This window comes from Polyodon spathula, chromosome 23 (assembly GCF_017654505.1).
Source record: "Polyodon spathula isolate WHYD16114869_AA chromosome 23, ASM1765450v1, whole genome shotgun sequence".
In the NCBI taxonomy this organism is placed as follows: domain Eukaryota; kingdom Metazoa; phylum Chordata; class Actinopteri; order Acipenseriformes; family Polyodontidae; genus Polyodon; species Polyodon spathula.
In genome coordinates, this window is record NC_054556.1 from 5,027,996 (window position 1) to 5,055,720 (window position 27,725).

The following is a 27,725-nucleotide window of genomic DNA, read 5'->3' on the forward strand; positions in this document are numbered from 1 at the left end:
AATCTATTTGTTAATTCTGCAAATACAGCCCTTCAGATGCTTTCATGACGCCTCAGTATAAAATAAGAAACTGAAGCTTAAAAACGACACATTTCTTGATGTTTTCCTACCCCTTCCTTCGGGCATGTCTAACTTGACAGTCCTCAAAATATAATGCACCAGTTTGTAGCCAAAATTAAAGATTACATTTTTTTCCGTGTAGAATGTATCACATTACATAAATATAGCTTGTGTTGTGATTTTTTCAAAGAAATTGTATTTGGTACTGTGACAGGGTAGCCTCGTTATCAGCAGGAGAAACACTCAAATAACTTACCCTAATTCAGGCTGGGCAATGGACTTCACTCAATTGGTTTCTTTCTCCTCCTCTTACTCCTTAAGTACAGTTCTGTTGTTTATTTTTTTATTTTGGAACTTGACAGGGTGTGTTTTATACCTTTGTAACAAATTGCATATTTTTTCTCTCAATTTAGAATATCCAATTATATTTTAGCTCGGCTCACCGCTAGTATCCCTGCCCTGACTCGCTGGCGGCGAAGACGAACACAAGCTGTCCTCCAAAGCATGTGCCATCAGCCGACTGCTTCTTTTCACACTGCAGACTCACCATGCAGCCACCTTGGAGGACAAAGAAGCTCTGGGCAACTTACAGGTAAGCCCGCAGGCGCTTTGCCAGACTACAGGGGTCACTGGTGCACAGTGAGCCGAGGACACCCTGGGCAACATCCCCCTGCCCCTGGTGTCGCTAGGCCATTTGTGCACCACCACCTGGGAATGGAATAGCCTGGATTCAAACTGCCGACTTCCAGGCTATAGGGTGCATCCTAGGAGTGCCTTTACCAGATGTGCCACTCAGGAGCCTCCTAAATTACATCATTTGGAGTAAAAAGTTTTGAAAATCTATCACTCTGTTGATACATGTTCTGTGTTAATCAGAAATGATGTGAACAGATAAGAAAAGCAAACTTTTAATACTATCGTGACTAATCGCGCGCACTCTAAAGGACTGGACCAAATGTGTGGTCTTCTGGCTTAAGTGCTACTTACACTTTGCGTATTTCTGAGTAAATATAAAAGTAGTTGTGAGCATTATTATTATTATTATTATTATTATTATTATTATTATTATTATTATTATTAGGCGACAAAGAAGCAATATTTTAAACTAAAAGCAAGCTGTATAAAAAAGGACTGTAGTCTTTGGGATGACTTTTACAGCAGTCTTTTAGCTGGTTAATAATTCTAATCTTTATTTTACAGTGCAGTAGTCTGTGATATCAAGCTATTCTAAATCCAACTGCCCTCCTCCCCCACACAAGTGGAAGAATCCTCCTGCAGGATTGCTGGAATGATGAAAAGAGAAGCCTTAACAAACCCTAACATAAAACCCTTTCACTCCCTGCTTCAGAGGCTGCTGCAGACACTCTCAAGACGCTTCCCACTCATCCCACCTATCCAATCAGACCACGCGTTAGAGGAAACTGACAAGGCTCTTTTTTCACTAAAAACATGTTGCTGTTTGACAATTGATCCCTCGAGCTCCTCTACTGGTAGTTCAGTGTTGCTGAAGCTGTGTAATTCGAGCCTTTAGTTAAGTTGTACAACCCTATACAGAAAGAAATAATAACAAAGGTCATGTTTGCTGACGAACTTGGCCAAGGCAGGAGGGCGTGGTTTTAATTTGAATGCATTTTGTTTTGTATTTGTATGTGCTGGGTGAGGGTGGGGTGAGTTTTGGGGATGTGTTTGAACATGGAGAATTATAACGGATATCCATGCGTGTGTTTTTAATTTCCGAGGGGAGTAGGATACGATTAGTGCATATAAACAGTAAAGAGAAGATGACACAGAAATAAACCCTATGCTAAAACTATTCCTGTTCATCCATGTATGCTTTAATTAGACACACCATGGACAATGCATTGGAACAATGCACTTTTCTCAAAGAATACAGTATGTGCACTTATGCTTCATCGTTGGAGTTGCTACAGGCTGCCTAGCTGGGCCTGATGCAAACGCCAGTAAGGAGTCTTGTTTATGATCTAATCTGACATTCCTCCAATCAGGCAGTCCCAGTTGGTAACTGGCAGTTCTGATATGTGTTCACCAGTGTGTTTACAATGACCTCTTAGATCAGTCTTAGTCTGAACTATAATGACCTATGGAGTTTCATGCTGCTCTTCCTCTGTCTGTGTTGTTTAAATTTAAAAAGCAGCAGGGTTCCGACAAATACAGCGTTATACATCCTCATGTGTTGCTACACCTGTTTAAATAACGTACCTGTCGTTTTTCTTTTCATTGTTAACATCCTGACAACTTTTTACACTTAGAACTTTAAACTCTGTTATAAAGCTCTTTTCAAAGTGGCCGCTCTAGTGCAGCATCAGGATTATTGATGTCAAACAGGTAACACAGCAATGTAGCAAAAAAGCCAGAGCACTTTTTTTTTATGTTTTTGTTTTTATTTTTTGCGAATCTCTCTGCCTGCAGTGATTTAGAGGGCAGATCTCAAACCCCAGTGCACTAGAGCGGACATTTTTAAAAGAGTTTTTTTTATAATTCTTTTTTTTTCTAAATGTAATATAAAGGTATAAAATTAAAATAGAACAATAAATTATTATGACTCCCCCCCCCCCCCCCCACTTCAACTGTGTGTGTTCAGAAAGAATCATTATCTTAAATTAGTAATTCAAAGCATATTATATTAAAACAACATGCTTATAAAAAGGGAGGTACAAAACACACAAATGCATGCATGTCTTCAAAGTGCACAGTGCACACACACACACACACATAGAAATGCCAGCAAACTCAAGTTCGCTGGTAATAATGGGGTTTAACACTGAACAGGAGTCTCATATATTCACACTGCCTCTCCCAGAAGAAAATACATTGGCGAATATAAAACAGGTTCAAATAAATCATCTGCATATCTGAAATATATAGTTCTGCAGTAAACACTGCTTTTTACAAAGATTACCTTTTTGAGCAGTTTGTGAAGGAAAAGGACAATATTAATGGTCCCTGCTGATTGAATTAGAAGGAGCTGACACACAGTGTTCATTGTTATGTTACTGCCCTTTGCAGGAAGTGCTTAGTGAGCGTCCATGAGTGTGTGTGTGTGTGTGTGTGTGTGTGTGTGTGTGTGTGTGTGTGTGGGGGGATGGGCTCCAAAGCGGCTCATGTATCTTGTTTCTAATAGAGATTTGTGTCACGTGGTCTAGCAGGGCCCTGTCCCTAGTAACAGGTACTGTAACTATGTAGTAATTGGCTACAAGCTGACATTTCAGAAGCTACTTGTGATTTTTTAGAGGCTGGAAGCTTGGAGTTTGCATGCAGACTGTTTTGTTTTTCCGTAGCCATAATGCCCAGGATTGCTGTAAAACTTCAACATTGAAGCATTTAACATTTCATTACACATCTTGTGTCTGCAAACATGAAGGAAATCTGTTTTTGTAACACTTGTTTTAAAATAATTCTTCAAATATAAAATACAGTACTCATTTATTCACAAAAAGGATATTGACAATTGGCTGGCCAAATACATAGGTTCTGCATTTCTTAACCCATTACAATGGCCATAGCTGGCTGTATTTGTTTCACCTTGATTAAGATGGGTCAAGAGAATTTGTTGCTGGTTCCTGAAAAGACAATAAATTGAAGGTCCTTTCTTCTTCTGTAAAACGATATTGACTGTCATCATCTTGTTGCTGTAAACCCTATGCTCGATTTCAGAAACCAGCTGGAGAACCAGCACGTTTCTGCTCTTTTGTAACGAATCATAAAAGTATATATTTTTTGTATGAGTGTGATGTATTTGAGTTTTAATGTACTGAAAGACAATGTGTTACAGATTAACAAGATCGTTCATTTAGAAACTCAGACATTGTTTGAAAGTGTTACAGATTAACAAACACGCTCGTTTAGAAACAATCGCATTGTTTGAAAATGTTACAGATAAACAAACTCGCTCGTTTAGAAACAATCGCATTGTTTGAAAATGTTATAGATTAACAAACTCGTTCATTTAGAAACAATCACATTGTTTGAAAATTTTACAGATTAACAAGATTGTTCATTTAGAAACGCAGACATTGTTTGAAAGTATTACAGATTAGCAAACTCGTTCATTTAGAAACAATCACTTTGTTTGAAAGAGTTACAGAATAACAAAATAATTAATTTACAAACGAAGGCATTGTTTGAAAGTGTTACAGATTAACAAAATAATTAATTTAGAAACTAAGGCATTGTTTGACAGTATTACAGATTAACAGTTCAGTAGCCCCAAAACTTCAATATAAAGTTCGGCATCACTGAAAATAAATGCAAGAATCTACTACAAGATTTATATAGCACTGCTAATGTATTATTGAACATGGTACTGTGTGCAAATATATGATTTCTGTTTTAAGCCTTAACTTTGACTGACAGCAAAATTTACCTAGTTTGCTTGGTTACACAAACAGAAAAGACAATTTATTACAAGCAAAGGATATTAGAAAGTAAACATCACGAGAGTTTTTAGATTAGTGAAGTTTTATAACCTGACGGACAGTGGTTGGCAGCTACCCACACAGCTATGCAGTGCCTGTGTGCAGCTGTCTCGGTCTGACGGTACTGACATAAAACATCCCAAAGACTAAAGTGATGTCAGCGAGTATGAAATAGGAAACCGCAGCGTCCTGCTATTCACAACAAGCGCCATGAAAGGAAAAGGGTTAGTACAGATTGTTGTATTCCGTGGTCTCGCACGTTGCCCTGTTCTCTGTATGCAATCGTTTGAGCACACAAGTGTTTGTTTATTATATATATATATATATATATATATATATATATATATATATATATATATATATATATATATATTGTATAATATCGATATAACGTATATGTCATCAATAATATCGTATTTTATTTGTCATGTATACTGCTGCCATTTATATTTTTTATATTTATTTCTCCTGCTGACACGCACGTCGGGAAACCGGGGCGATTAACCTAGATCTTGAACATCTCCCGCTGCCGGTGTTAGGTTAACACTGTTATCTTTGACACAATCTATGATGTTGACTACAATGTTGTTAACCTTGGGAAGGTTATTTGGAAAGATAGATTAAAAGTTAAATATAAACTAATCTCGAATCTCAGTGAAAGGCAGCAACGTGGCATTTTCCATGAAAATTAATGCAGCTGTATTAGGCTTAAGTGTATTGGCAATTTGCGTTAACGAAACCGTTAAAAAATATATATATATATATATATATATATATATATATATATATATATATTTCATATATATTTGCATGCAGCTTGCGGAGTGAAACATGTGGCATACAAAGGACATTATAAGCAGGCTGTTTTAGCTTATTTTGTGATGTCCATTTGTATTGTATATGCAATCAAAGTTTTACTCTTTGTCTTTCTTTACTGGAATAACTGATTTTAATGAGTTTCTTGAATATTGCTAGAGGCCATGGAAATAAAAAAAACAATAAAAAGGTTTAGTGTTTACAGCCTCTCCCATGCTACACCATGTTTTTTTAATGTGCTGCCAATAAGATTTAGAAACACAATCTACCACAAATGTGTTGAGAGAAAATCTGACTCAGCCTGTATTCCTGCAGTGTTCACATCAGCTTTGTTTTTTTTTTTTTGTTTTTTTTTGGCTCCCTCAGCACCACATGTTTTTCATTATTTTTTAATTAAGATAGTCAGTTTTAGCCTGAGATTGTCACATTTGTACTTGTGAGAGATTTGGAAATGGTACAGGTTTTAAAGCTGCACCAACCTAGAGGCATGCACCCTGTTACTAGTGCAGATATGTTTGCTTGCAAGGAAAGGCCCAGATCTTAATTAAAAACAGCCTCTGCTGCAACAATGTACTTCGCAAGCATTCATTTACTCTCCCCACTTCCTGTCCATTGTCACATCTTGTTTGCAAGTAATAAAAACAGACACATATATAACTGTCACCTAAAGTCACAAGATTATAAAAGCATATTTGAGAACTTTACTTTGTCCGTGGAAAATATCAACCATCTATATGGTACAGTGTTTTGCAGAAATGCATCTTAGTTTTTTTTCTTCATATGACTTCTAACACTTCTGCTATTCACAACTTCCCATAAGGAGGAGCCTCTTTTGTTGTTGCAGTTTTTAGACAGAGAAAACGGAGATCTTTTCTGCAATAGGAAGACCAGGGTTAGGAAGACTACTGGGTAGTGAACAATTCGTTTTTACAACAAATTATATAGTTTATTAATATCTACGACTGTGGGGAACCATGCTGAAACGTACCCAATATTTACACTTTATTTACCATAGAAACCTGGCCCTCCCATTTTAAGCCTAAAATATGAAGATTGCTTGTTTTTAGATGTTGACTCCCTCTGGTGGGGAAAAAAAGAGAAGCATACAATAAAATGGTTTTCATATTCATTGTTTCATCTTCAGTACAGTCAGTCTTCAAAATATAGTAACATGATTCTTTAGAATTTTATATTGATAAAAACTGTACTTTTAACATTAACTTTAAAAGACAAAACAAATCAGGCAACAATATACATGTCATGTACAGAATTAGGAGCCAAATCACAAGACAGTTCACAAATCCGTTTCTGCTTTACAGTGTGTGTTCAAAACAAATAATGGGGCAACTGTGGTTCTCTTCTGCCCTCAAGCACCTTGTATTTTATATATATACTTAGTTCCTTTGCTTGGCCTTAAACTTCCCTCTTGCATCTTTATACCTCTTCCTGTACTCCTTTGGAAACAAAAAAAAAAAAAGCATTTATTTTTATTGGCACTCACATATTTCTTATTTATTTTTAAGTGGTCATCAGAATAACCACTTGACTATCTCTTCAGTTTACACTAAATGTCTATAAATCTCAATTTTCCATCAACAGTATTCAGTTAGTTTTTTTCTTGAATAACAATGTAAATCCTAGTCATCTGCTATTAACCATTGTAGATTAGCTTAGCACAAAAAATGAAAATACTTACTTCAATTAAAGAGCGATCGTCTTCCCAGCGTTCCCTTTCCTCATCCAGGTTTACAGATCGGAAGAACATTTTGGGACCCTCTGAAGACAGCAATGCAACAGAGTTAAGTTGTTGAACCATTGTTTTACCAAGGCTGATTGTAATTGTATGCAGTTCAACATTTCATTCACTAGAATGCACAACACACTAGGTTAAAAGAAGTTAACATATACAGTTTTGCATTATCTTTTTTTTTTTTCAGAATATAAAGCTGTGTCTACATTCAAGTTCCTCAGATACAATAAATACATACAAATGTTCAGTTTTATTTATTTAAAATACGTTTGGCATGGTAGTTAAAGCCCACAGTAAAAGTTGCCTTTCAACCTTTCATCATCCTTTAAGAAAAAGAAAAAGTTAATTTTCTTCCCAGCTAAGGACTCATTGCTGAAGAAGAAAAAAAACAATACTTGTAACCTCAGCAAATAAGTTGTTTTTACTTTTAAAGCACTAGTGTATATTATATTTATAAAATCAACATGTTGTAAACTAGTTGCAACAACTGCATAAATGACACAGTGAACTGTAACGGTAGTCTTACTCTGCTGTCGTGATCTGAGTCTTTTCACCATTTTCTTGTTCATCCTCCTCCTCCCCTGAACCGCTATCCTGGAATCTTTGGTCTTCCTGCCATGTGATCTTAGCAGATTTTAACAACTCAATCTTATACAGATCTGAAACACAATAGAGAGCATTTTTAAATGGCGTTGTGTTTCTGCACCACCATTATCCACATGCCATCTCAATTCTTCTGCGTGACCTGCCCACAATGAAGGTAGGTCACCCACATTACCAATCAGCTTTAAAAAAAATAAACAGCCATCATAATAACAACTGAGGATGCAATAACCAACATGTGCTGTGACCAGTGAAAGGGTTAACACCTAATCCACCAATGTTGTAACTGCTAGTCCTAAAAAACTAGTGTTTAACATTTTCTCCCAACCTTCTTGCTCATGGATTTCATCCACGGGGTCATCCCCAAAGAATGAGACTTTGAACCCTGAGGATTGTTCGTTTTCAGCCGCTGTGTCGGACAGGAAGTTTAAAGCATGCTGAGCAGCCTGACTTTCTAAAGCAGTGTCCAAGTCTGAAACTTCATCCACATTCTGATCCCATGCAATCTCTGCCTTGTCTTCATGGAGCTAAACACTTCTCTGAAGTCCACAGCCACGTAATAGTAGATCTCCTTGGAGACCTCTGGGAGCTTCTCTGCCTCTTCTCGATTCCTCTGCCTCTCAGCCTTACTGCAAGGGAAAAAAAGAGTTCTATTAAAATGATCTACCAATGGAAACTGAATTGAAAAGGTTCAAGCTAAAGGGTGTAGAGGAAGCTAGTATTCAAGTTATGTAAATTTCGGAGAGTCTTGGCATAACATGTACGTTACGTGATCCCTTTGTTACCTTTCTTTTTTTGGTTCTTCAATCTTTGTTTCAAAAGCTGCATGCTCCTCTCGGGTCGGGTCATAGTGCAAGGCAGTTACATCCCTGTAATAAAAATGGCTCAAAAGTTAGTCACTTAACAGTCATTTTATTAATCATTTAAATCTACTGGATCGTCCCCAAGCAGTGACTATTATCCCGCCTTGGGCAAGTTCAGAACATCATTATTATTATTATTATTATTATTAAATTCTTACCTAAATGTTTTTTTCTTTGCTTTCTCTTTTCTGGGCTCTGCAGTTTGGACATTAATGTGAAGAAGATTTTGTAAAATTTCCAGATTCTTCTTTTTTTCCCCTCAGCAAGCTCTTCTTCCTCCACTGTGTTGGGCTTCATAATCTCTTCTGGAAATAAATCAAGTCACAAAGAAATCTAAAAACCAACAACTACACAAAACTTATTTTACTTTTAAGAGTAAGACATGTTATGTTGTTGTTGAATATATATATATTTAAATTGTTTGACTTGATTACAGGTCACCTTCAATTATTAATTACTCTGGCTCTTGGATGCTGTTACAAATATCAGATTTTTAAACGAATGCTTCATTATTTCTTTATTAATATGTAACTCTGACCTGTATCATGGCATTCCTCATTATCACTATCCAAAAAACATGAATCCATCTGAAATCTCTCATCTCTTCCAATCCGGGACTGGAACTCCATGAGCTGTAGTATAGGAAAGACAGCCCGTCAGATACACACACAGACAAAGACACAAAACACAGGAGTGTTAGCTGATGTAATAAATATCCAACCCGTGGGCAAAATGGCAACGTCATACATTCACATATTTAGCATTAAGTCATTTAAGTAACTGGCTCTTGTAAGCAGAAACGTGTTTATTTAGAAATTTGAAAACACAGAACTTTATATGACAAAACAAAAATTCAACAGTTCTTTGGAAACAAATGTTCTGTACAGTAATAAATAATGTTGACACATGAAAAAATAGCAAATGGTTTTTATAAACAACCCTTTTCGTTACTTTGCTATGAAATCCAGCTTTGCCTTCAGACTGAGGTTTAATTTGAAATCTCTCCCCTTCGTCTTCACTGTCAGCATCCTCTTCATCCTCACTCTCAAACAGTTTGCCAGCTGCTTTGTTTTTAAACTCCTGCAACAAACACAAATAGTAAGTCAATTGAATAAACCCTGTACAGTTTGTTGATTAAAATAAGGCTTAGAGTATCAGTCTCACTAGATACTAAAGGCAGTATTATTTCTCAGTCTTATATTATCACCGAACAAGTACACTGTGCTCCCTCGAACTTAAACAATTACTTTTAAGGTCACTAACTTTTGCCTTGTCTGGGATCCCTCGTCAGAGAACTCCTCACTCTCCTCAAACATGCTCTTTTTCACTTCAATGCAAGACTCTCTTTTCTCATCCGTTTGTCTTGATTCACCGTCGCTCTCTTCCTCGGAGTCAAACCCAGTGTGTCTGCTTGTACTGGTTTCTGGTGTGTCCTGGAGACGAGGAAAAATCACACTTTAGAATGTGCAGGAACATTCATGTGTTACAGAACCCCCTGCGGTGTTTAAGAAACACATAACTTTACTTTTGCTGTATCCAAATTGCACCCCCTTCCCCTAAACATTGCAGTGTATTTATCCAGTTTATGCTCCCTCCAGTGCATTTACGCAGTTTATGCTCCCTCCTGCAACAATGCTGGTGCTGAGTGACAGGAGTGGCATTTTAAATCGGTATAGAAAACCAGCAATTTTGCATGAGGGAACCTGATCCTTAGAAGACATTATTTTTTCTCCTGGCAAGTACGGACAACACTGGATACATAAAAGGCAGGGTAATGCGTTCCTTATAAACCTGGCAGGGTGTTCTGTAGCACATTAAACAATACTTACCAGATACCATACTTACCAGTATCAACAAAGCCCCTTGAATAAGCTGCTTCTGCTCATCTGCCTCATTTTGTCTTTGCTGCAGAGCAGCTAGTCTTTTCTCATTGTCCTGTCGATGTTTCCGAACACACTCTGGTTTGGAGCTCAGCACACCTTGAACTTTCTTAGATTCACATGCTTTTTTTTTTTTAAGCATCTTTACTTTCCAGTGACAGGCCGATTTTTGCATGTGCAGTTTTAGTTCTCTATTTTCGGTGTAGCTTTTCCTTGTGCCTCATTTTCTTCATCGCTGCTGCTATTGCTGCTGGAAGAGCCACTGCCGCTCTCGCTACCTGGTTTCTTTTCTTGGCATAGGTTCTGACTCTCAGGCTCTACAGGAAATTCGAGTCCCCTCAATGGTGGCAACTTGGAAACAGGCATCTCCTCCAAACGAACTGCTGGACTCAGAAGACGATGTCTTTTGCTCCTGAACGATGGATGCTTTCTGTTTCTTCACAGCCTCGTCTTTGGAAGGCTCCCGCTTTCTTTTCTGCTGCGGCGCCAAGTTAGTTTTTTCTTCCCGGTTCTGAGCTTCTGCAAGTGTTTTTGTTCCTTTAAAGGCTGGGAGGATTGAAGCAGTCTTTTTTTTCTTCCTTTTCCCACCATCAGAATCATCACTGCAGTCCTTTAAAATAGCTGCCAAAATAGCTACAGGAGTGTTTTTCTTTGCTGTCTGTAGTACTTGTGACTTCTCAACCTTCAAGACATGCTGGGGAGCTTTCAACACTGAACTGGATTCTCCACTGTCTTCCTCCGAGGTCTCTGCGGATTTCTTTGCCAGCTGTTCCAAGTCGGCTAAAGAGAGCTCTAAACGATTTGGGTTTTTTCAAACTTGATTCCGTTTTGTTATTAAACGTAAGAATTTCATCAGTATCTCAGAATCGTACTCCCAGCGGTCAGCCTCCAGGTCCTTCAGGCTTTGTTTCTGTTCAGACATTTTTTTGCTGCCTCCACCCTTTACCTTTTGATGAGCCCAGTGATTGGTATACTTTAAACTAAACTCATCACCAACTACTTCTAAATCACCAAACACCTCCACATCACTGTTCCTTGTTTCTTTGTTTTTCCTATTTTCCTGTGCAACCATCATTCTTATTTCATCTTCAGAGTCTAAATCACCATCAAACAAGCAGACTGTTTTTTGTCTTGGCTGTACAGCAGCAGCTGTCTGTCTCTTACTCGTTGACGGTTGGTTATTCATTACCGCGGCTCATCCTGTTTCTAGAGCTAATGTAACAGTTCAGCTCAGAGGGACTGCCTCGATTAATATCTTGGACCTCAATGTGTTTGTAAACTCTGGCACTGCCAACATCTGAATCCTCAAACCCTTTGGCACCATTACTGGGAGTACACCTCTTTTTTTTAGGCTGGACTTTGTAAGCGGGAAACTCCCTCCTTCTTTTCTTGCTGATTTCATCATCTCCCCCGGCCACTTGCCAGGTGAGTTTGGAGACTGGAGTAACATTTTCCGAATCCACTGAAAGGTCTAACCTCTTGATGTTGTGGCAGTGCTTCAATGGATCACACTTAATGTGAGAAAGAATTAAGGACTGACAGCAACTAAAAATGGCAAAATTACAGGATATCATTTAATCTGACTTTCCTCCATATAGGACTTGTACAACTGCCCTACCCCCCACTCAGACACATATTGCCAAGCTTTGACAATAACCTCAAACCAAATATCTAAACAGCAAATATTACATGTGAATAAAACCACCAAGAAAAGAGCCTATTAAACTAAATTAATGAGGAAGTTTAATATCTGCCAATAAGCATACAGCAAGACTATAAGCAGGTACTGAATTGAAGCAAATCCTGTTTTGGAAGATCACTAGTACCACAACAAAAGGATATCTTTTTATTGCCTTGGTTTTTAAGTCGAAGAACTGGAAGGACCCATCCAAATTTACTTACAACCCAGTCCTACAAATAAAAAAACATTAAAAAAAAAATTTGACTGACATTTATGTTTGACTTAATACTTATAAATCGATCAATTACATACTCTACTATAAGTAAATATCAGTAGGACGTTCTAGTCACAAAGTATGGGGTCTCGCAATTAGGACTGAAATTGTTCTGAAGATTCTCCATAAACATTCTCCAGTTTAGAAATCTTACCCTGTACCTTATGGTCTGGAACCTCGTCTTTTCTGGTAACAATATCCACGTCTGACACATGTCCGAATTTCGCAAACCTTTGTTGGAGTTCGGTGTGAGAGATTGAGTGGTTCAGACCACCAACATATAACCGCTTCATGCCTCTACTCTGCTCCATTGTGAATGGTTTTCACTTCTTCCCTTAACTTAGAAAATGCATGCTGACTGTGGTTTTCTGTTAAAAAAAAAAACAAACAAACAAAAAACACTGGTTAGAAAATATATCTAGATCGACAAAATTACACACATACGATAAATGTATTACACCACAGCTTGGTGCATTTAGATATGCACAAATATAAAGCATCATTACTAAATAAACCTTAAAAATACCTCAAGTTGCCAAAACCTTTTAAATATTCAACATGTATCTTGCGTTGCTACAAGAATTGTACCTTCACAGTTTAAACCTCTATTTGTCATCTCCCGATACAAAACACACACTTAAATAAACTAATTAACATAACATATAGTATTACTCTACTGCAGAACTACATCGTGTAGTTTAAAGCAAGCATACCGCACCACATGTGCACTCAACTTCAAGTCGAGTATGTTTACTCAGTGTAACACATCTATGGTTGACAACTCACACGTACACGTGTTCATGCATTTTGATTAGATTTAGACTGAAATGTAAGACCGATATTCAGATAAATCAAAATAAATCAGCGATCCCACAACTACAAAACACACATTGCTAGGATCCACGTGCCGACTACAAATGCTTCCCTGTGTCATTCAGACGAAAAACGAAGGTTCCGCAATTAAAAAAAAAAAAAAAAAAAAAAAACACCAAATAAATCATTGTTGATATAAGTAAGAGTTTTAAAAGGGTAACTTTAAATCAAATTTTTAAATGAAAATGAACAATGGAAGCACATACTACATTTTAACCTTTAAGAACTCTACACTTAGGCCAACACATAGTTCAGTTAATTCTGTGACACAAAAACCTCGGCAAAGCTTACTTCTTTCAAGAGGGAGAGGTCATGTAAAACTCTTTTTTTTTAATTGAAAGGTTTTAGAAATATTTGTTGACTAAAAATACGCGAATTCAAATTAAATTAAATAACTTATGTGTTTACATCAATATTTTATTTTATTTTATATGACGTTAATATATTTTTGTACAACGCGCCCCCGTGCATTTGTTGAGATTGATATGGTCCAGTCCTGGCGCGACATTTCAGCCACATCTTTGAATTGAAAGAACGGAGATTGTTATTGTTGGTAAGTTTGTTTTAATAATATTGCATAGTGTTTGCCTCTGATATTGATAGTGTATATTATATATTGTGCCGCCTTCTTTCTAAATTATGTTTAATGTGTACCCCGTTTATAAAGACAGCAACGAAAGCATGTAATTTTGCATTGAAACTGTTTGCACGATTTAATCTAAATGATGTGAGCTTATTGTCTATACTGGTTGAATATGAAGTTGGCTTGTGATTTAATTGATACTAATATTACTGAATTATTTAGCGCCAGTGTTTTGTAATTAAGAGTGTCACTTTTTGCAAAGGTAATTCCAGTTTACAGTTAAAAACTTTTAAAATATGCAGCGGCATCTCAGTAGGAACTTGGAAAGACATGAATAGGAAAAAAAAAACTAAATTAAACATCATTACATTTGCTGAATTGCTTCGGAACACATATTACTTTTACAGTGGTAGACTGGCCGTAACTTCTGGTAAAAGTGCCTTCACCAGTACTGTACCCAAGTCAAAAGCAAGAAGATGGTTTAGCAATCAGTACAGCAGGGATCTGTACTGTTTCGGGGTGATAATCACTATTCACAGCATTGGTTTTATAACAGCTATCTTTAAGCTTTTGTTGTGTCTATTTTTTTTCAGGTTAAGTATTCAACATGAAGAGCAGCAGTGAACAATTATATGAAGAAGAGATCAGATCTCTTAAGCATGAAATCAAGATGTTAGAAGAACAATATGCAGACATGGAGAACTCGGGCACCTACTCCGAGGAGCACTATCGCAGCACTTTGTAGGTCTTGCAGCTTTTAAACATGACACACACTGACACACACACACACACACACACACACACACACACACACACACACACATATATATAAAGCCAGTGTACTTCTTTAAATGTTTCTGGTATTATTTAGATTATAGCCTCTTAAGTCACTGTGTATAATTGTGCCATGTTGAGGTTCCTATCTATACTTGTGACCGACTAGAATATTTTTGAAGTATTGTGTGTTTTAAATAAGTGTATGATTTTATACTTTTTTTTTTTTCATTTTACAGGGCATCACTGATAGGAAAATCAAAAAAAGATTCAACCAAGCAGCAGGCCTTTGCAGCTCTGAAAACAAAGCTGGATAGTTTGGAAGCAGAACTCGCACAACAGTCACAAATGAGTGGTTATGTGTTCACCAACTACTCAAAGAAAACACTGGAAAAAAGTAAGTGTAAAAAATCCAAATAAACTTGTCGAGTAGAAAAACAAACAAAGAACTTGACTTGGACTGAGCAGCTAGAAGTGGAACCCAGAATTATCAACAGTGAGTCTGAGTGTCAGGTTGGGTCCTAATTCCTGCTGCACAATGTACAGTAGTGTGCTTTTACTTTACTGTTAAAATGTGGCAGAAGGACATTGCTGATGTTGTAGAATTATTAAGAACCAACACTCGTTCTGGATTTCCTCATTTAGCCACTGGACCAAAAGCTCAATAAATCTTTCTACCAGTTTAGTGTTGTACCTCTTCTGCAGGTGTTAATTCACCGTCTCTTACTTTTTTTTCTTAAGGTCATCTCAAAGCTTTACAGCAGCACAGGCTGTCCGGTCGTTGCCACTTCTTGACTTTCCAGATCGAATTTCAGCTGATGGAAGTTCAGGTAGGAAACATGTTGTGTTTCACATTATTAATTTATTTATCGGGGAACTGTAAACATTGATTTAACGTAGTTTTTAAACCCAACATGACTGATACAGTTATTGGTTGTGATTGTAGTTTTGTCATGAGCCACCAGGTGGCAGCATTTACCCACCTCCTAAATTGTCTACTGCTATTGCGCTGATCAACAAGCTGCTGAATTTGGCCCACCTACAAGTAGCAGATGGAATGTCTACTGTATCTGTGTGTCTTATGCATGTACAAAACCTCTATCTGACAGGCATCAAACTTTATGTTGACCTAGATCTATACATTACTGTAGGTTTTTATGGTAAAATGATTTACTTCCCATTTCTCGTTAATAGATAAAAAATGAGGTCCATTATGGATAATAAGGATTTTAGCTAATAAAAGTGCAACAAAAATTGAAATCTTCATTGTCGCCGTAAGACATTCCATATCAAGAGTTACCAGGACCATATTAAGGTCTATACCAGGGGTCTCCAACCCTGGTCCTGGAGAGCCCCTATCCAGCAGGTTTTATACTGTACTGTAGGTGTCTTTACATCATCGGTGGCTAAAGATCTGGAACACATGTTAACCCTTGACTAAATAAGCCAATAATTGGCTCAATTAAGTAACTGAGAAATTGTTTGAAACAAAACCTAGCAGCCACACTAGCTCTCCGGACCAGGGTTGGAGACCCCTGGTCTATAGTGTATTTGGTGGACATTCTCTCCTTATTTGATTTTATTATAAAAAAGAAAATAAATGATGCATCAACCAGTTCTTCAGTGGGCCTAGTGACTGTGCACCAGGAACAGACTGTATGATAAAACATTGGTTTCTGTTATTTCCCCCAGTGTTCTAAGTGCATTTCATTAATGTTAGACCTTGGTTGTTATTTCTATATAGGTTTAATACACATAGGTTTTGTTAACATACAGTATATTTTCATTTAGATGGAGGCCACTGTCAGTACAACTGTTACTGATCTCAACATAGTCGTGGAATCCAGTGAATTTACTGACATGAGCGCATTTGTGTCGAGGTAAGGTTAATTTGATAACGCCTTATTTGTGGGATTGTGTCATGCATTTGAGTAAAGCATTGGAGAAGTAGTAAACTGTTCACATAATGGCAGGGCTGTGTGCTACTGAAGGCATTCGGATTAAGGGGTATCTACACGCAAATCTGTATCGTACCAAAAGACATAGATATATATATATATAAATTGCATCCTTGAATATTGTAACCCAGACATTAAATTGATGAAGAAGCCAGAAGTTCTAAATGACCAAACGTGTATATTTAGCGTCCTAGTTGCACCCTTCTTTCACAGTTTAAGGGATACAACCTGCCTGAATGTAGCATAGACCTGCAATGAGGCGTTTAGAAGGTGACCCAGGTCTTCATTGCATAACTGTGGTTGGTGGTCGTTTTCATCATTTGTACAATTGTGAATGGTCGTTTTCATCATATTTTCATAATACTTTCCCCTTTTTTTATGATCGCTCTGCAGTCCCACAAGTGAAAGCAGATTCCAGCATTATATACATACAGATATGAGTTTGCAAGCATAGAGAACCGCAATGCCAGATATTGACTGAAATGTACTGTGCCGCTAGATTGATTAATCATTGGGCAAGTGTATAACCCTGTTATAGTGTGCCAAAAAAGTGTCTAAAGAAGAAAGAGAAGGCTGACGAAACCTGAATGTTTTCCCCGTCGATGGGCTGCTACACATAATAGACACTCTGTTAGCACTGTGCAACTGGTGAGCTCAATGCCTGCAAGAGGCCAACACTTGTCAGGCTTGTCAAATAATGTATGAGCATGGTGGGGGTTTCAGGATGTGTTTGTCAGCATGGGGGTTAACAGTTTATTAATATATGTATATATTATATTCAGAATATCTTACCTTGATTTATAGTGTGCTCTTTATTCGGATCACTTGCGGAAGCCGACGCAGGTGCATGACTGAATAAGGCATTGTGCTTACTGGAGGCAAACGTGGCAGCCCTTATGTGTTTAGCATCGTCTGACATACCATGGATAGGTGTTACTTTTGTGTCAGTTCTGATATGAGGTATTTGAGATGTGGATGAAAGTTTACCACAGTATTTAAATTTGAAGTTTGCATTTATTTTGATCCAGGTCCCAGAGGTAAAGGGACGTATCCATGATAATAAAAAAAAAAAAAAAAAAAAAAAACAGTTTTCTGAAAACAGCAGTGGAGCTGATTTTTAAAATTATTTTCTTTTGAAATGTTTGTACCTTGAGGGACTGTCCTTTCCAGGTCATATCAGTCTTTGTGTTTTTTTTTGTTGCTTTTTTGGGGGGGGGGTTTCGTCCCAGGAAATTCTTATAATACAATTTGATTTGGTTTCGGCCCTCAGCTCCAGTAGTGGAAACACTGGGAATTGAGATATCTGAAGTAAACAACCCTGTCAAATATTTTCTTACACTGCTAACAGCACTGATCTTTGGAAGAAGTCCAGCTGGAAACAGGACTGTGAATCCGGACAACTCGAGCTTGCAAAATAAGTTTTAGGCATCTGTTAAATGGGTTGCAATGTCTGCTGACAGAAGACAGACAGACAGGGTTGCAGCAATCTGGTGTTGCAAAACAATAAGCCTCTGCTAGGTACTAGCAATGGCAGCTGTAGCACTGGTGATACAGTCAATGATAACCATATCACACTGGTGTTTTACACCAATCAGACTTTCACAAAAACAGTAAAAAAGAAAATAATTACAAAAGTCATTTAAAACAAAGTTTGAACATGCAATGGCTGCAATATTCGCCTTTTGTGGAGTGTCGCACCAGGAACTCTGCACTGAGTTGGGCTTGACAACCCAGTAAAATCTGCATTTAACTTTGCATTACAAGAGAGGAGATTCAAGGATGCCCAGTTTTTTCAAACTTGCTTGTCCTGGCAATGAACGCCCTTTGTCGGAGGCGCCTGTTTAACAGTCAAGCATCTCCCGCCGAGCCTTTGTCACTATCTGCCTGAGAAGTACCTCTCACACTCCGCCTTTCCTTGCATTCTTACACAGCTTGTTTACTTGGTCCAGCTCTTTCCCGCATATAACTTGAATACACCTTGAGTGCAGGCTGCTCCCTTCTCACGTGGACTATGGAAATCGGAGAATTGAGTGCATAAACATCACCAAATTTCTGCTGCATTTCTATTCTAACGTGCCTCAGTCCTGTATTGAATGAACCTCTCACTTTTCAACCAAACAGAATGCCGGTTAAGATTTTGAATACTTGAGTTGGAGACATGTTTACAGTCTGGCACATCAAAGTGTTAGGACAGGGGTGAGTCTTTTAATCAATTGGACTGCATAAAATCATCTTGTTTTAGAAAGAAAATTATGAATTGCCAAAATTTTATGTAACTTGCAGCCCCCGAATGTCTGGTCTGGATTATTGTCTGGTTTGAATCTTTGTCCTGGCAAAAACTTGAGGAAAATACTGGAGACAGTGATTCGTATCACAGCTATGGGAGTCTTTTTGCCCCAGGTGAATAACAAAAATGGCCTTCAGGCTTTCAATAGCAACTGTGGTACCTACTCTGTAATTTTTTTTAATTATTATTGTTTGTATCTCTCCCTGTATTTCTATGGCTCTCACAGTTTACAGTATTTACTTTAAAATGTTACTTAAAAATTTCCTCCCTCTTACTCAACTTTCATTTGTGATTTTCCAAACAGAATGTTTGTGAGCTGTTGTGGTTTTACAAACTTCAATTGTAGAACTGTTCTGCTATTCAATATAGCTTTTCTGCACTTGGAAAGCTTGCAGAATGTATTATAGACTTGCCATCTTTCCATTGCTGTGAAGTTTCTCACATCTGTTTTTATACATACACACATATAGAGCCTAATACATTCATGTTAACACCTGTAACTAGACGGGTCTTATGGAAAATTACATGTTGTAAGTTAGTTTTATTATCTGTTGTACAATGAAAATCTGCTTAGCAGGCACACAGTAACATGTTAAAGTTTGATCTTCATAACAATGTTCAACATCTTGAAGCTAATAGTTTTGGTGGAAATGAAAAAGTGTAAAAGAACTACCAGTATCTCTGATTATGTTGTTTCTCATGGTCTCAAGTTTTTATTTATTAATTTGTATTTATATATGCAGCAGTAGAGTCAAGGCAAAGAGAACTAGTTAGATACAGAGATATTACAAAACTAGTAGTTGACAATTTAGGTGAACTGCAGAATCCTTAACCAGTCTTTTCTAATTTGCCAATGGTGAGATGCTTCCTCATAAGTATATTGTTGTACATTACGATTGTGGGAAAAATAAAACTGGTCTTTTTACAAAACACTGCCTCTTCCTGGTCATTCAGGATGCTTTTTGATCTTTTTGGGAAGTTCAGATCTCATGAGATGTCATAGTTTTTATGGAGGCATGCTTAAAAAATGGAGGCGCAAAAAAATCTTTTCAAATGATTTCCCAGCTATCCAGCCTTTATATATGTACATTATAACGTTTTCTTTGCTGTCTGTAACATCGTCTTTTTTTTTTTTTTGTCCTTTTTTTTTGTAGAGCTGAAGATACAAAGAGCCTTTTGCTTTTCTTTCGGACTCTGAAATCATTTGCGGATTGGTGTGTGCATCGAAAAAGAACGCTTTTGCATTTCAAGGTAGGATAAGATGATCTGAACTGAAAAAGAAAAACTTTTTGGGGCAGCAGTATGAAGGTCTTGAACTGAAATCAACCCCATTTTGGATGCGTGTTTGGTGGTTAGTGTACTATGTACTTGTGGTGTTCTTTTTTGGTGTGGACAGTGGCAAGGTTGAGGTTAGAAACCTCTATTAAAGCTTTACGTAACATTGCATTGGTATGGCCACTGTGCACAAATGAATAAACAAATGACTTTCACAGTCAGATCTGATCAACACGAGGGAACTAGCCATAAATTAATATAAGAGGCAGCCGAAACTTTTTTTATTTTTTTTTTTAATATATATAACCTCTCAGTGTTCATTGTCATGAATAATACATACTCTTTTACTACTTTTCTTTCACTTTGGTATGGTTTAGATACTATATTATTTCAGACCATTGGGTGGAATATTTAGCTTAGCTTAGAGCTATTGATCTATAAACTACAGTATACAATTAATTCTGTTAGTTATTTTTTTTTTTTTTTTTTTTTTTTTAGTTTCACTGGTTTTTTTTTTTTTTTACACTCGCATTTTTCATGGCTTGTTAATTTAATGGAATTTGTTGATTTTAGACAGCGTTTATTGGATCCTACTAAAACATTCCAGGAACTCTGGGGAATTAAGAAGAATTGGCTGGTTAACTTGTTACTTTTCCATAATACCTGTGGAAAAATTTGTGTGTGCTTTTCTAACCCCTACCCTTGTGAAGCACAAAGAGATTTAAGGTGATGTTATTGATGTTAGGTACAACTGAATCTGGAAAGAACTAGAAAGTAGTGAAATTGATAACCTTAATTAGTCTTAAAAAAATGATTGTCATTTTGGCTTTTGAGCTTTATTCTGTGTAGTTGTTAAAACATGTTTATTTGTATTTTCTGTTTGCAATTTAGTTTTCATAAATAGTTTTGTATATATTTCATACAAGTATGGTGGCATGTCTTTTTTTTCACTTAAAAATAGTTTGAGGGATTCACTTCCTCTTGACATACCTGTATTTTATGAGCCCCTTCTGAATTTTAGAATTGGTTTTATGAGTGGCTGCTTAAAGAAGTCCCTTGTTCACGTCATTTTAGACCAGTGTTTCAAACCTGTGCCTCTCCTCAGTCCTGGAGTCTATGTTTTTATATTGCTGTCCCTGCCTTTTGTCATGCATCAGTATCAATTGAATTAAAAAGACAAAACAAAAACCCCATTGTGGCTCATACGGCCCTATTTCCCTCCTTAATGTTGATATTAAGATTATTGTTTGTGGCCTGTTATCTTCAGTTGCTTCTCCCTGAACCAAAATCTGTGTAGACCAGGCAGATTTATACTTTTTGATTGTGTACTTCCGTCTCTCCTTTGGCCTTGGTTTGTACTAATAATACAAATGTCTTGTAGGTACAGTATTAGGCAGAGATGCCCTCTATCCTTCGTGTTTGATTATTGCTACTGAGACCCTCTTCAGGCCTCTGTTTGACTGTTAAGAACCAAGGGGAGATAGGAAGCCAGACCCTCTAACCTTACCTTCTTTTGCTTCTGTAATATTAATGTAATCATTACATTGTAGCATGTGAATGTACCAGACACCATACAATGACATCTACTCATTAAACATTACAATCACAGTTTACATTTGTTATAAGGTTATTAAACTTTATTACAGATTTCTTTGTATTTCACACTTTATTTAAAAACGGTAAAATGCACGATTTACAACTTTTTTAGGTGGTTTTCCTGTCTGACAGTCATCAGATATTCCCAGAATAAGAGAAAATAAAACAAAGGCCTTGCTTATTGCCTTTTTATGGTATTGTTTACATTTTTATATTGATTTCAGTAGAGGTTTGTATGATGAGTAGAAAACTGGCAAAAGGATCAGCATATTAACTTATTCCATCAACTGATTACAATTCGAAGACGTGGAAACCAAGCTACAAAAGCAATGTGGACCCAATTCCATTATTTACTTGGATCACAGACTGAATCTGGAAGCCAACAGACATAGCCAATAAGTCAATTTTAACCTTTCAGTACAGCTGCTTTAGTAATTCAATATCTAATACCATTTTAATGGTCTTAACTTAAAAAATTATCATTAAAAAACAAACAAACGTTGTATACACCCTGTAGCTCTTAATGCTTGTGATAGGTAGTTATTTTCTACAAATGCAGTACTTTAACAAGAATGGGTACATACAAATTTTAAAACCAAAAATAGCACTGATTATTTTATATATATATGTATCATTTATAGAGAGAGAGAGAGAGAAAGATAATGATAATATCACATTACATATATGACACTTTAAGCGCTTAAGCTTAAATCCTACCTCAAGACTGAGTGCCCACAAGGTAAAATAATGTATTTTCCTATATCTTGTGCTCTTTATGCACTTCTGAAATCGGCAGTGTTCAAGATATTGATGTATTTACACTTTCTATAAGAAGATAATGTTGGAAGGCATTATAAATGTATGAGAAGTACACTGAAGCATGTACTTAGAAGTTATGGTTGTTTTCTGTAATTTGGTCTGAAATAGTTTTACAGGTAGTAACAGGTGAAATAAGAATTTAGGAGTTCAAATTCTGCGCATAAATGTGTTTTGAAGTTAACAAAAACAAATACACACAAAAAAAAAATAAATTAAAATTGCAAAACATAATGTAAGAGTTCATAAAGCCAACCCTGACAAATAGAAACTGATGATGTTTGCATCTGAAAATGACAAGTTGTGCAAACAAAAATTGTTGTTTTATTATTATTATTATTATTATTATTATTATTTTAAAACATGACATTTTAAACAACAGTTTTAAAACACCAAAGACAAAGTGCTTACTGTCTTGAATGCATCTTGCATATAGCCTACTTTGGTTAGATTATGGGGTTCCTTTCTATTTACAAGGCTGGTTTAGAAGTAACTTCCAACAGGCAGCATTTTCAGGCAGATGAAGCTGTTTGGGTATTTGGCCAGCAAAACTGGATTACCATCCAGTCTGATCTCCTCCATTTGTTCACGAATATAGTTGGTGCTGTTTCCCTTGCAGAACGTTTCGTCTGAGATTGAAGTTATGTTGTTGTTCTGTATTGGAAGAAAACAGAACGTGGTTATTATGAACAGTTATTTCAAAGCACTTTTAACAGTATCTGTTTGATTTAACTATTGCTTTAGATGATGACAGATATTAGAAAACTCTAATCTACAGGTCTTGTAAACCCTAACATGCTAATTAAAAGCATTGCACTTTATGGCAAAAATAATTGCCCCAGTTCAGAAAATAAATGGTCTCATCTTCAAAACAGGAAATTCCAAACAATGTAAATACTGAATGTTATTAACAGTTCATTGAAACTTGGCTCAAGACTTGTAATCCCACACTTAGATCAAACAGTATACTTCTGTAGAACATTCTTACATTGAAGACTGCCAGTAAATCAAGCATTCATTTGCTGATCAGACTTGCGGAATTCTGTGACACAATGCGTTGTTTAAAAATCTTAATCTGTGATTACAGGAGAGGTCGAGACTTTTGCCTGTCATTTTTACCATTATGCCTGTCTGTAAATTTATAATTGTTTAAGTCTAGCACTATCCTGACAGGACCCCTGTGTTATTTGTTTATTTATTACTGTTTGTTTTGTATTGATTGAGTGTGCTGATGCAGGCAGTTAAATGAGGGGTGGGTGCACACACCTGCAGGTGTAGAATGCGCAGGCTCTCGGGCAGGTGAAGAGGCACGCTGTCCAGCTGATTGTTGGATAAGTAGAGATAGGACAGGTTGGTGAGTTTCTGTGAGAGAAACAGACACGTTGTATTGAACAATCCTTGATTTCTCCTACAGCATACTTTGTGGGTTCTCTTTCTGTAATTTGGCTTGTATATTTGTATACCAGTACTTAAATAGTAGTAGGAGGTACAGCTCAAATTCAGAATTCAGAGGGTTCTTTCGCTTCATACAAAATTATTCTCAAAAGAAGGTTGATTTTTGCTGGAAGTGAGGTGGGGACGCATATATGGTTCATTTTGGGCTTCAGTGCACAGCACACCACTAAAACCCTCACTTCCTCATAGTCAGCCTTCAGGAATCTTTTGCAAAGCTGTTCAAGCTGGAATAGGTAACATTTCAGCTTGGCAAATAACAATCTACATTTCAATGTCTTTATGTTATAGAGGAATAAGAAACACAAAAATAAAGCCTTCAGTTGTAAAAATCAAATAGTAAATAGAGGAAAATTTGGAATATTCCTGAATTAATTAAATTAAAATAAGGGATTGCATTGGATTACCCTGAAAGCGTTGGCTTTCACTCCTCTGCTTTTGAGCATGTTATAATTTGCATTGAAAACAGTCAGTTTAGGAGGCAGGCCAGGAAGTTTGGTCAATTTGTTTTCAGCAAGTGAAAGCTCCTCAAGCTGAGGGAGCTTTGAGAAGGCCCCCTCTTCTATCTCTTCAATCAAATTTCCAGTCAGGTCAATTCTTTTCAAAGTAGCTGAAAATAAGACAGAAAAACCTAGTTAAACATACAGTACAGATATTAAGTGCCTTAGCAGTGCAAAACAACCATGGCTTGCGATCTTCTCCAAAACATTATGTGCTTTCTTTGGTAACAGAATTATTAAGTTGTTGCTGTCCTAATGTGTCTTCTGTGTTTAATGACATATAGATGCCTTACTGGAGTCACACGCTCACAGAGACTAAAATGCCTGCATTAGAAACCTATAGTGTGATTAGTCCTATGTTGAAAAACAAACACGTTTACTTACGAAAGTTTGCAAAATCTTTTGCGTTAATCCTTTTAATTTTGTTGTAGCGTGCATACAGGTAGGCTGTCTCTTTTGGCAGTGGAGGAACCACATCAATGAGGATTTCTTCACAATACACTGAGCCAGTCAAGCACACACACAAGAGGCAAGTTGGCAGTTCTGAAACAAAGCCACACAAACTGTCAGAGAAGGCTGTGAGGTGGGGTGCATGGTATCACCCAGAAAAGGTCTTCAAAAAACAGTACCAATGTGTTGTTGCAAATGCATTTCTTAATATTTCTATACTGTATGTAGTATATCTATATCAACCTTTTTTTTATTTTATTTTTTTTATTCAATATTTACCTGAATCTGGTTGTGGTATTACACCAGGAACTGTGTCTGACTGAGGAAAATTCATGACATCCGTCTGTAAGTAAAATGCAGATGAGTCGCCTGTTTTGAGCCTCTTTTCCAAGCATTTATGTTTATGCAGTCATGTAAAAGCCAAGTTATTTTCAAAAAGGAAATTACCTCCTATTTAACATGCCTAGAGCTGTTGCAGTCTGCACGCACAGTATTATCCATGGTTCTAAAGGAAACCCATCCTTAATATCATTCAGACAGAAGCATGTGCAAGACTTGCCTTGGTCTTCCAATATTTGGAAAGAGATAATAGACATTATAATGCAATACAATAGCCAATAATGCATTCTGATGTGTTTGTTAGTTACATAAAGTCGCCATTTCACTTGAAACTAGAAACCAGTTACATGCAAATTCATAACCGAGTAATGTTTTCTCTACAGTGTGCTTGGAGATTATACTATGCCCATACAAATCTAATATTATATTCTTGTTAAGAAGGATTGTGCGGCTGTACAATATTATTTCTATTTCGATATAACCTAAAACAAATCTGTATATCTTATATCCTTAATGGAAAGTGCGTGTATCAATGTTATGGTTATGGTTATGGTTCTCCTTGCATCACAACTTCTGCAAATGCAATGTTGAAATAAAATAAATAAATAAATCCCATTTTTATTTGTTTAGAGTGAGATGGAAGTCAGTTTTTTTCTATGAAGCGCCCCTTTCCAACCTTGTCTCAGTAAGTTACAACCCACTTTTAAAGTTAAAATAAGCTGGGTTGTCAGATAACGTTGCATAATATATGCACTTTTAAGTGTTTTATATTTCATCTTTGTAAAATAATAAACAACTACAGACTAGCTGTTCTCGCCACCTCTAACATTGTCATGTTATATTTCTAAAAATCTGTTTATAATTCCTTACATCTGTTTAATTTTTATCTCTGAAAGACTGACGGCAAGCACCTTAAATCATTAGATCAAATTTTATAAAGTCACGTGTATCACAAGTTCAGATAATAGCCTACTGCACGATAAAAAAGATTTAAACAGCAGCAACGTATCACTCTTTCCATCTAACAGTCCCAAAGCGAACAATTGCTACTAGAGGAATTATTCCGCTTGTATGAAATAAAGATTGTATATGTATTTTAAGTTCTGTTAGCGGCTGTTTAACAGACTGAGCAAGGACATATTAGGCAGCAAGGCAGAACTATTTAAAAGTTGAAAACAGTACCTCTGGCCTTTCAGCTTCCAAGAATTCTTCATTGTTCAGTATTGAGTCCTCTTCATTTGAAATGGCAGCCTCCTCTGTGTTTTCAAAACTCCAATCAAATGTTTTGACTGTTGCTGAGAGCACTAATGGTACAAGTATACATGCCAATAACAAAGGTGTTAGCTTGTTCATTTTATCTGAGGGCACTAGGACTAGCTACAAGTTGGAGGTGAAGTAATGCAGGTCTGGTTGTGGTAGAATATTTTCTTAGTGCCTGGGAGTAAATTGTGAACCGTCAAATCTGTATTTAAAGCCTGCATGACTAGCTGCCAGGGAATTCTTAAGCATGACTTTATGGAACAACTTTAACCCTGTAAATTCCACCAATAGGAAAACTGACTAATTTTAAGCTTCTCATATTTAAAAGGGAAGTTTTGAAAGAACACAAGCGCAGTTCTAGTATAACAATTGTAAACATTGTTATTAATGAAATGCTGCACTACTGGCTTCTTCTGCATGCTTTGAATTAAAAAAAAAAAAATGAAATTCATGATGGCTAAAAAGTTCTTTCATAAAGTAATTACACATTCATTATTTTTATAGCAATTGTTTTTAAAAAAAGATGGTAGCCTGTTTTTTTTAACCTGGTTATCAATTAGTATTTGTCTCAGACATTCACTATTCTACCATTATAGCTGCTTAGATTTTATGACTTCGCTAAATGGTATGTGTTTACAGGGGTTTTCAGAGTTTTTCAGATTTCAGGTTTATTAGACCTCATAGTTTAATTTATTACCTGCAGTTACAGACAGTGAGAGGAATACAGCAATGCAGCAACCTTCTCTCATTTTTTTTCTGGCAGTAAAAATGGAAAATATTTTCCTAGTCTGTAATTGGAACTGTAGTTTAATGTTTGATATTTGTGCTTGATTCCCAAAGTTTAGGTTAATAAAAGTATTAAGTAAAACAGCCTTCTTAAACGATTGATATATTTCAATGCAAACAATATTACAAAGATGTACTGTAGTTTAAGTGTGTTGTGATTAGTTAATCTCTTATCACTAAGTCTGTACACTTTTGACAGTCAGAGTCATAGTGTTGTTCTGTAATACCAGTACCACAGTCCTACCGGCTTACAGCACACAGGTTAAAAGAAGCTCTGGTAATGGCGACATTCTACAAGTTATGTTTGGCTTATTTGCAAACCACAAGTTTCCTTGGCAGACACACAGCTGAATTCTCTAGCTCTATGGCCTGTTCATCTTGGTTAGTCATTCTTGCACACTTGTGTGTCGCTC

General features: G+C 36.6%; 3 protein-coding genes and 2 long non-coding RNA genes across 6 annotated transcripts in view; 1 reads left to right on the forward strand and 4 right to left on the reverse strand.

The window, feature by feature from the left end:
- Window positions 1–6,314: 6,314 nt before the first annotated feature.
- Window positions 6,315–8,110, reverse strand: LOC121297696. The gene is made up of 4 exons (XR_005947196.1): window positions 7,994–8,110; window positions 7,589–7,721; window positions 7,009–7,088; window positions 6,315–6,766 (listed from the first exon to the last, which is right to left on the reverse strand). It is a non-coding gene; the product is annotated as an uncharacterized LOC121297696 (long non-coding RNA).
- A 582-nt stretch (window positions 8,111–8,692) lies between these two features.
- Window positions 8,693–12,232, reverse strand: LOC121297695. Its single transcript, XM_041224141.1, has 5 exons — window positions 10,374–12,232; window positions 9,792–9,961; window positions 9,480–9,608; window positions 9,067–9,160; window positions 8,693–8,833 (listed from the first exon to the last, which is right to left on the reverse strand). Exons 1-5 carry the CDS (start codon window positions 10,581–10,583, stop codon window positions 8,822–8,824), a joined length of 615 nt encoding a protein of 204 aa, XP_041080075.1. The 5' UTR covers window positions 10,584–12,232; the 3' UTR covers window positions 8,693–8,821.
- Window positions 12,233–12,248: 16 nt separating this feature from the next.
- Window positions 12,249–13,262, reverse strand: LOC121297697. Of its 2 annotated transcripts, none has more exons than XR_005947198.1 (3): window positions 13,156–13,262; window positions 12,525–12,731; window positions 12,249–12,319 (listed from the first exon to the last, which is right to left on the reverse strand). It is a non-coding gene; the product is annotated as an uncharacterized LOC121297697 (long non-coding RNA). The 2 variants fall into 2 exon arrangements; XR_005947197.1 differs by having other exon boundaries at window positions 13,150–13,262.
- Window positions 13,263–13,736: 474 nt separating this feature from the next.
- LOC121298144 (centromere protein P) overlaps window positions 13,737–27,725 on the forward strand; it is a 77,939-nt gene continuing 63,950 nt past the window's right edge. Inside the window, exons 1-6 of the mRNA XM_041225013.1 lie at window positions 13,737–13,789; window positions 14,413–14,560; window positions 14,833–14,990; window positions 15,335–15,423; window positions 16,385–16,473; window positions 19,993–20,089. Coding sequence (XP_041080947.1) covers window positions 14,427–14,560; window positions 14,833–14,990; window positions 15,335–15,423; window positions 16,385–16,473; window positions 19,993–20,089 — 567 coding nt within the window. The 5' untranslated portion in view covers window positions 13,737–13,789; window positions 14,413–14,426. The remainder of the gene's footprint in view (window positions 13,790–14,412; window positions 14,561–14,832; window positions 14,991–15,334; window positions 15,424–16,384; window positions 16,474–19,992; window positions 20,090–27,725) is intronic.
- Window positions 21,729–26,758, reverse strand: LOC121298143 (mimecan-like). Its single transcript, XM_041225012.1, has 6 exons — window positions 26,449–26,758; window positions 25,207–25,270; window positions 24,862–25,020; window positions 24,385–24,587; window positions 23,792–23,887; window positions 21,729–23,179 (listed from the first exon to the last, which is right to left on the reverse strand). Exons 1-6 carry the CDS (start codon window positions 26,617–26,619, stop codon window positions 23,009–23,011), a joined length of 864 nt encoding a protein of 287 aa, XP_041080946.1. The 5' UTR covers window positions 26,620–26,758; the 3' UTR covers window positions 21,729–23,008.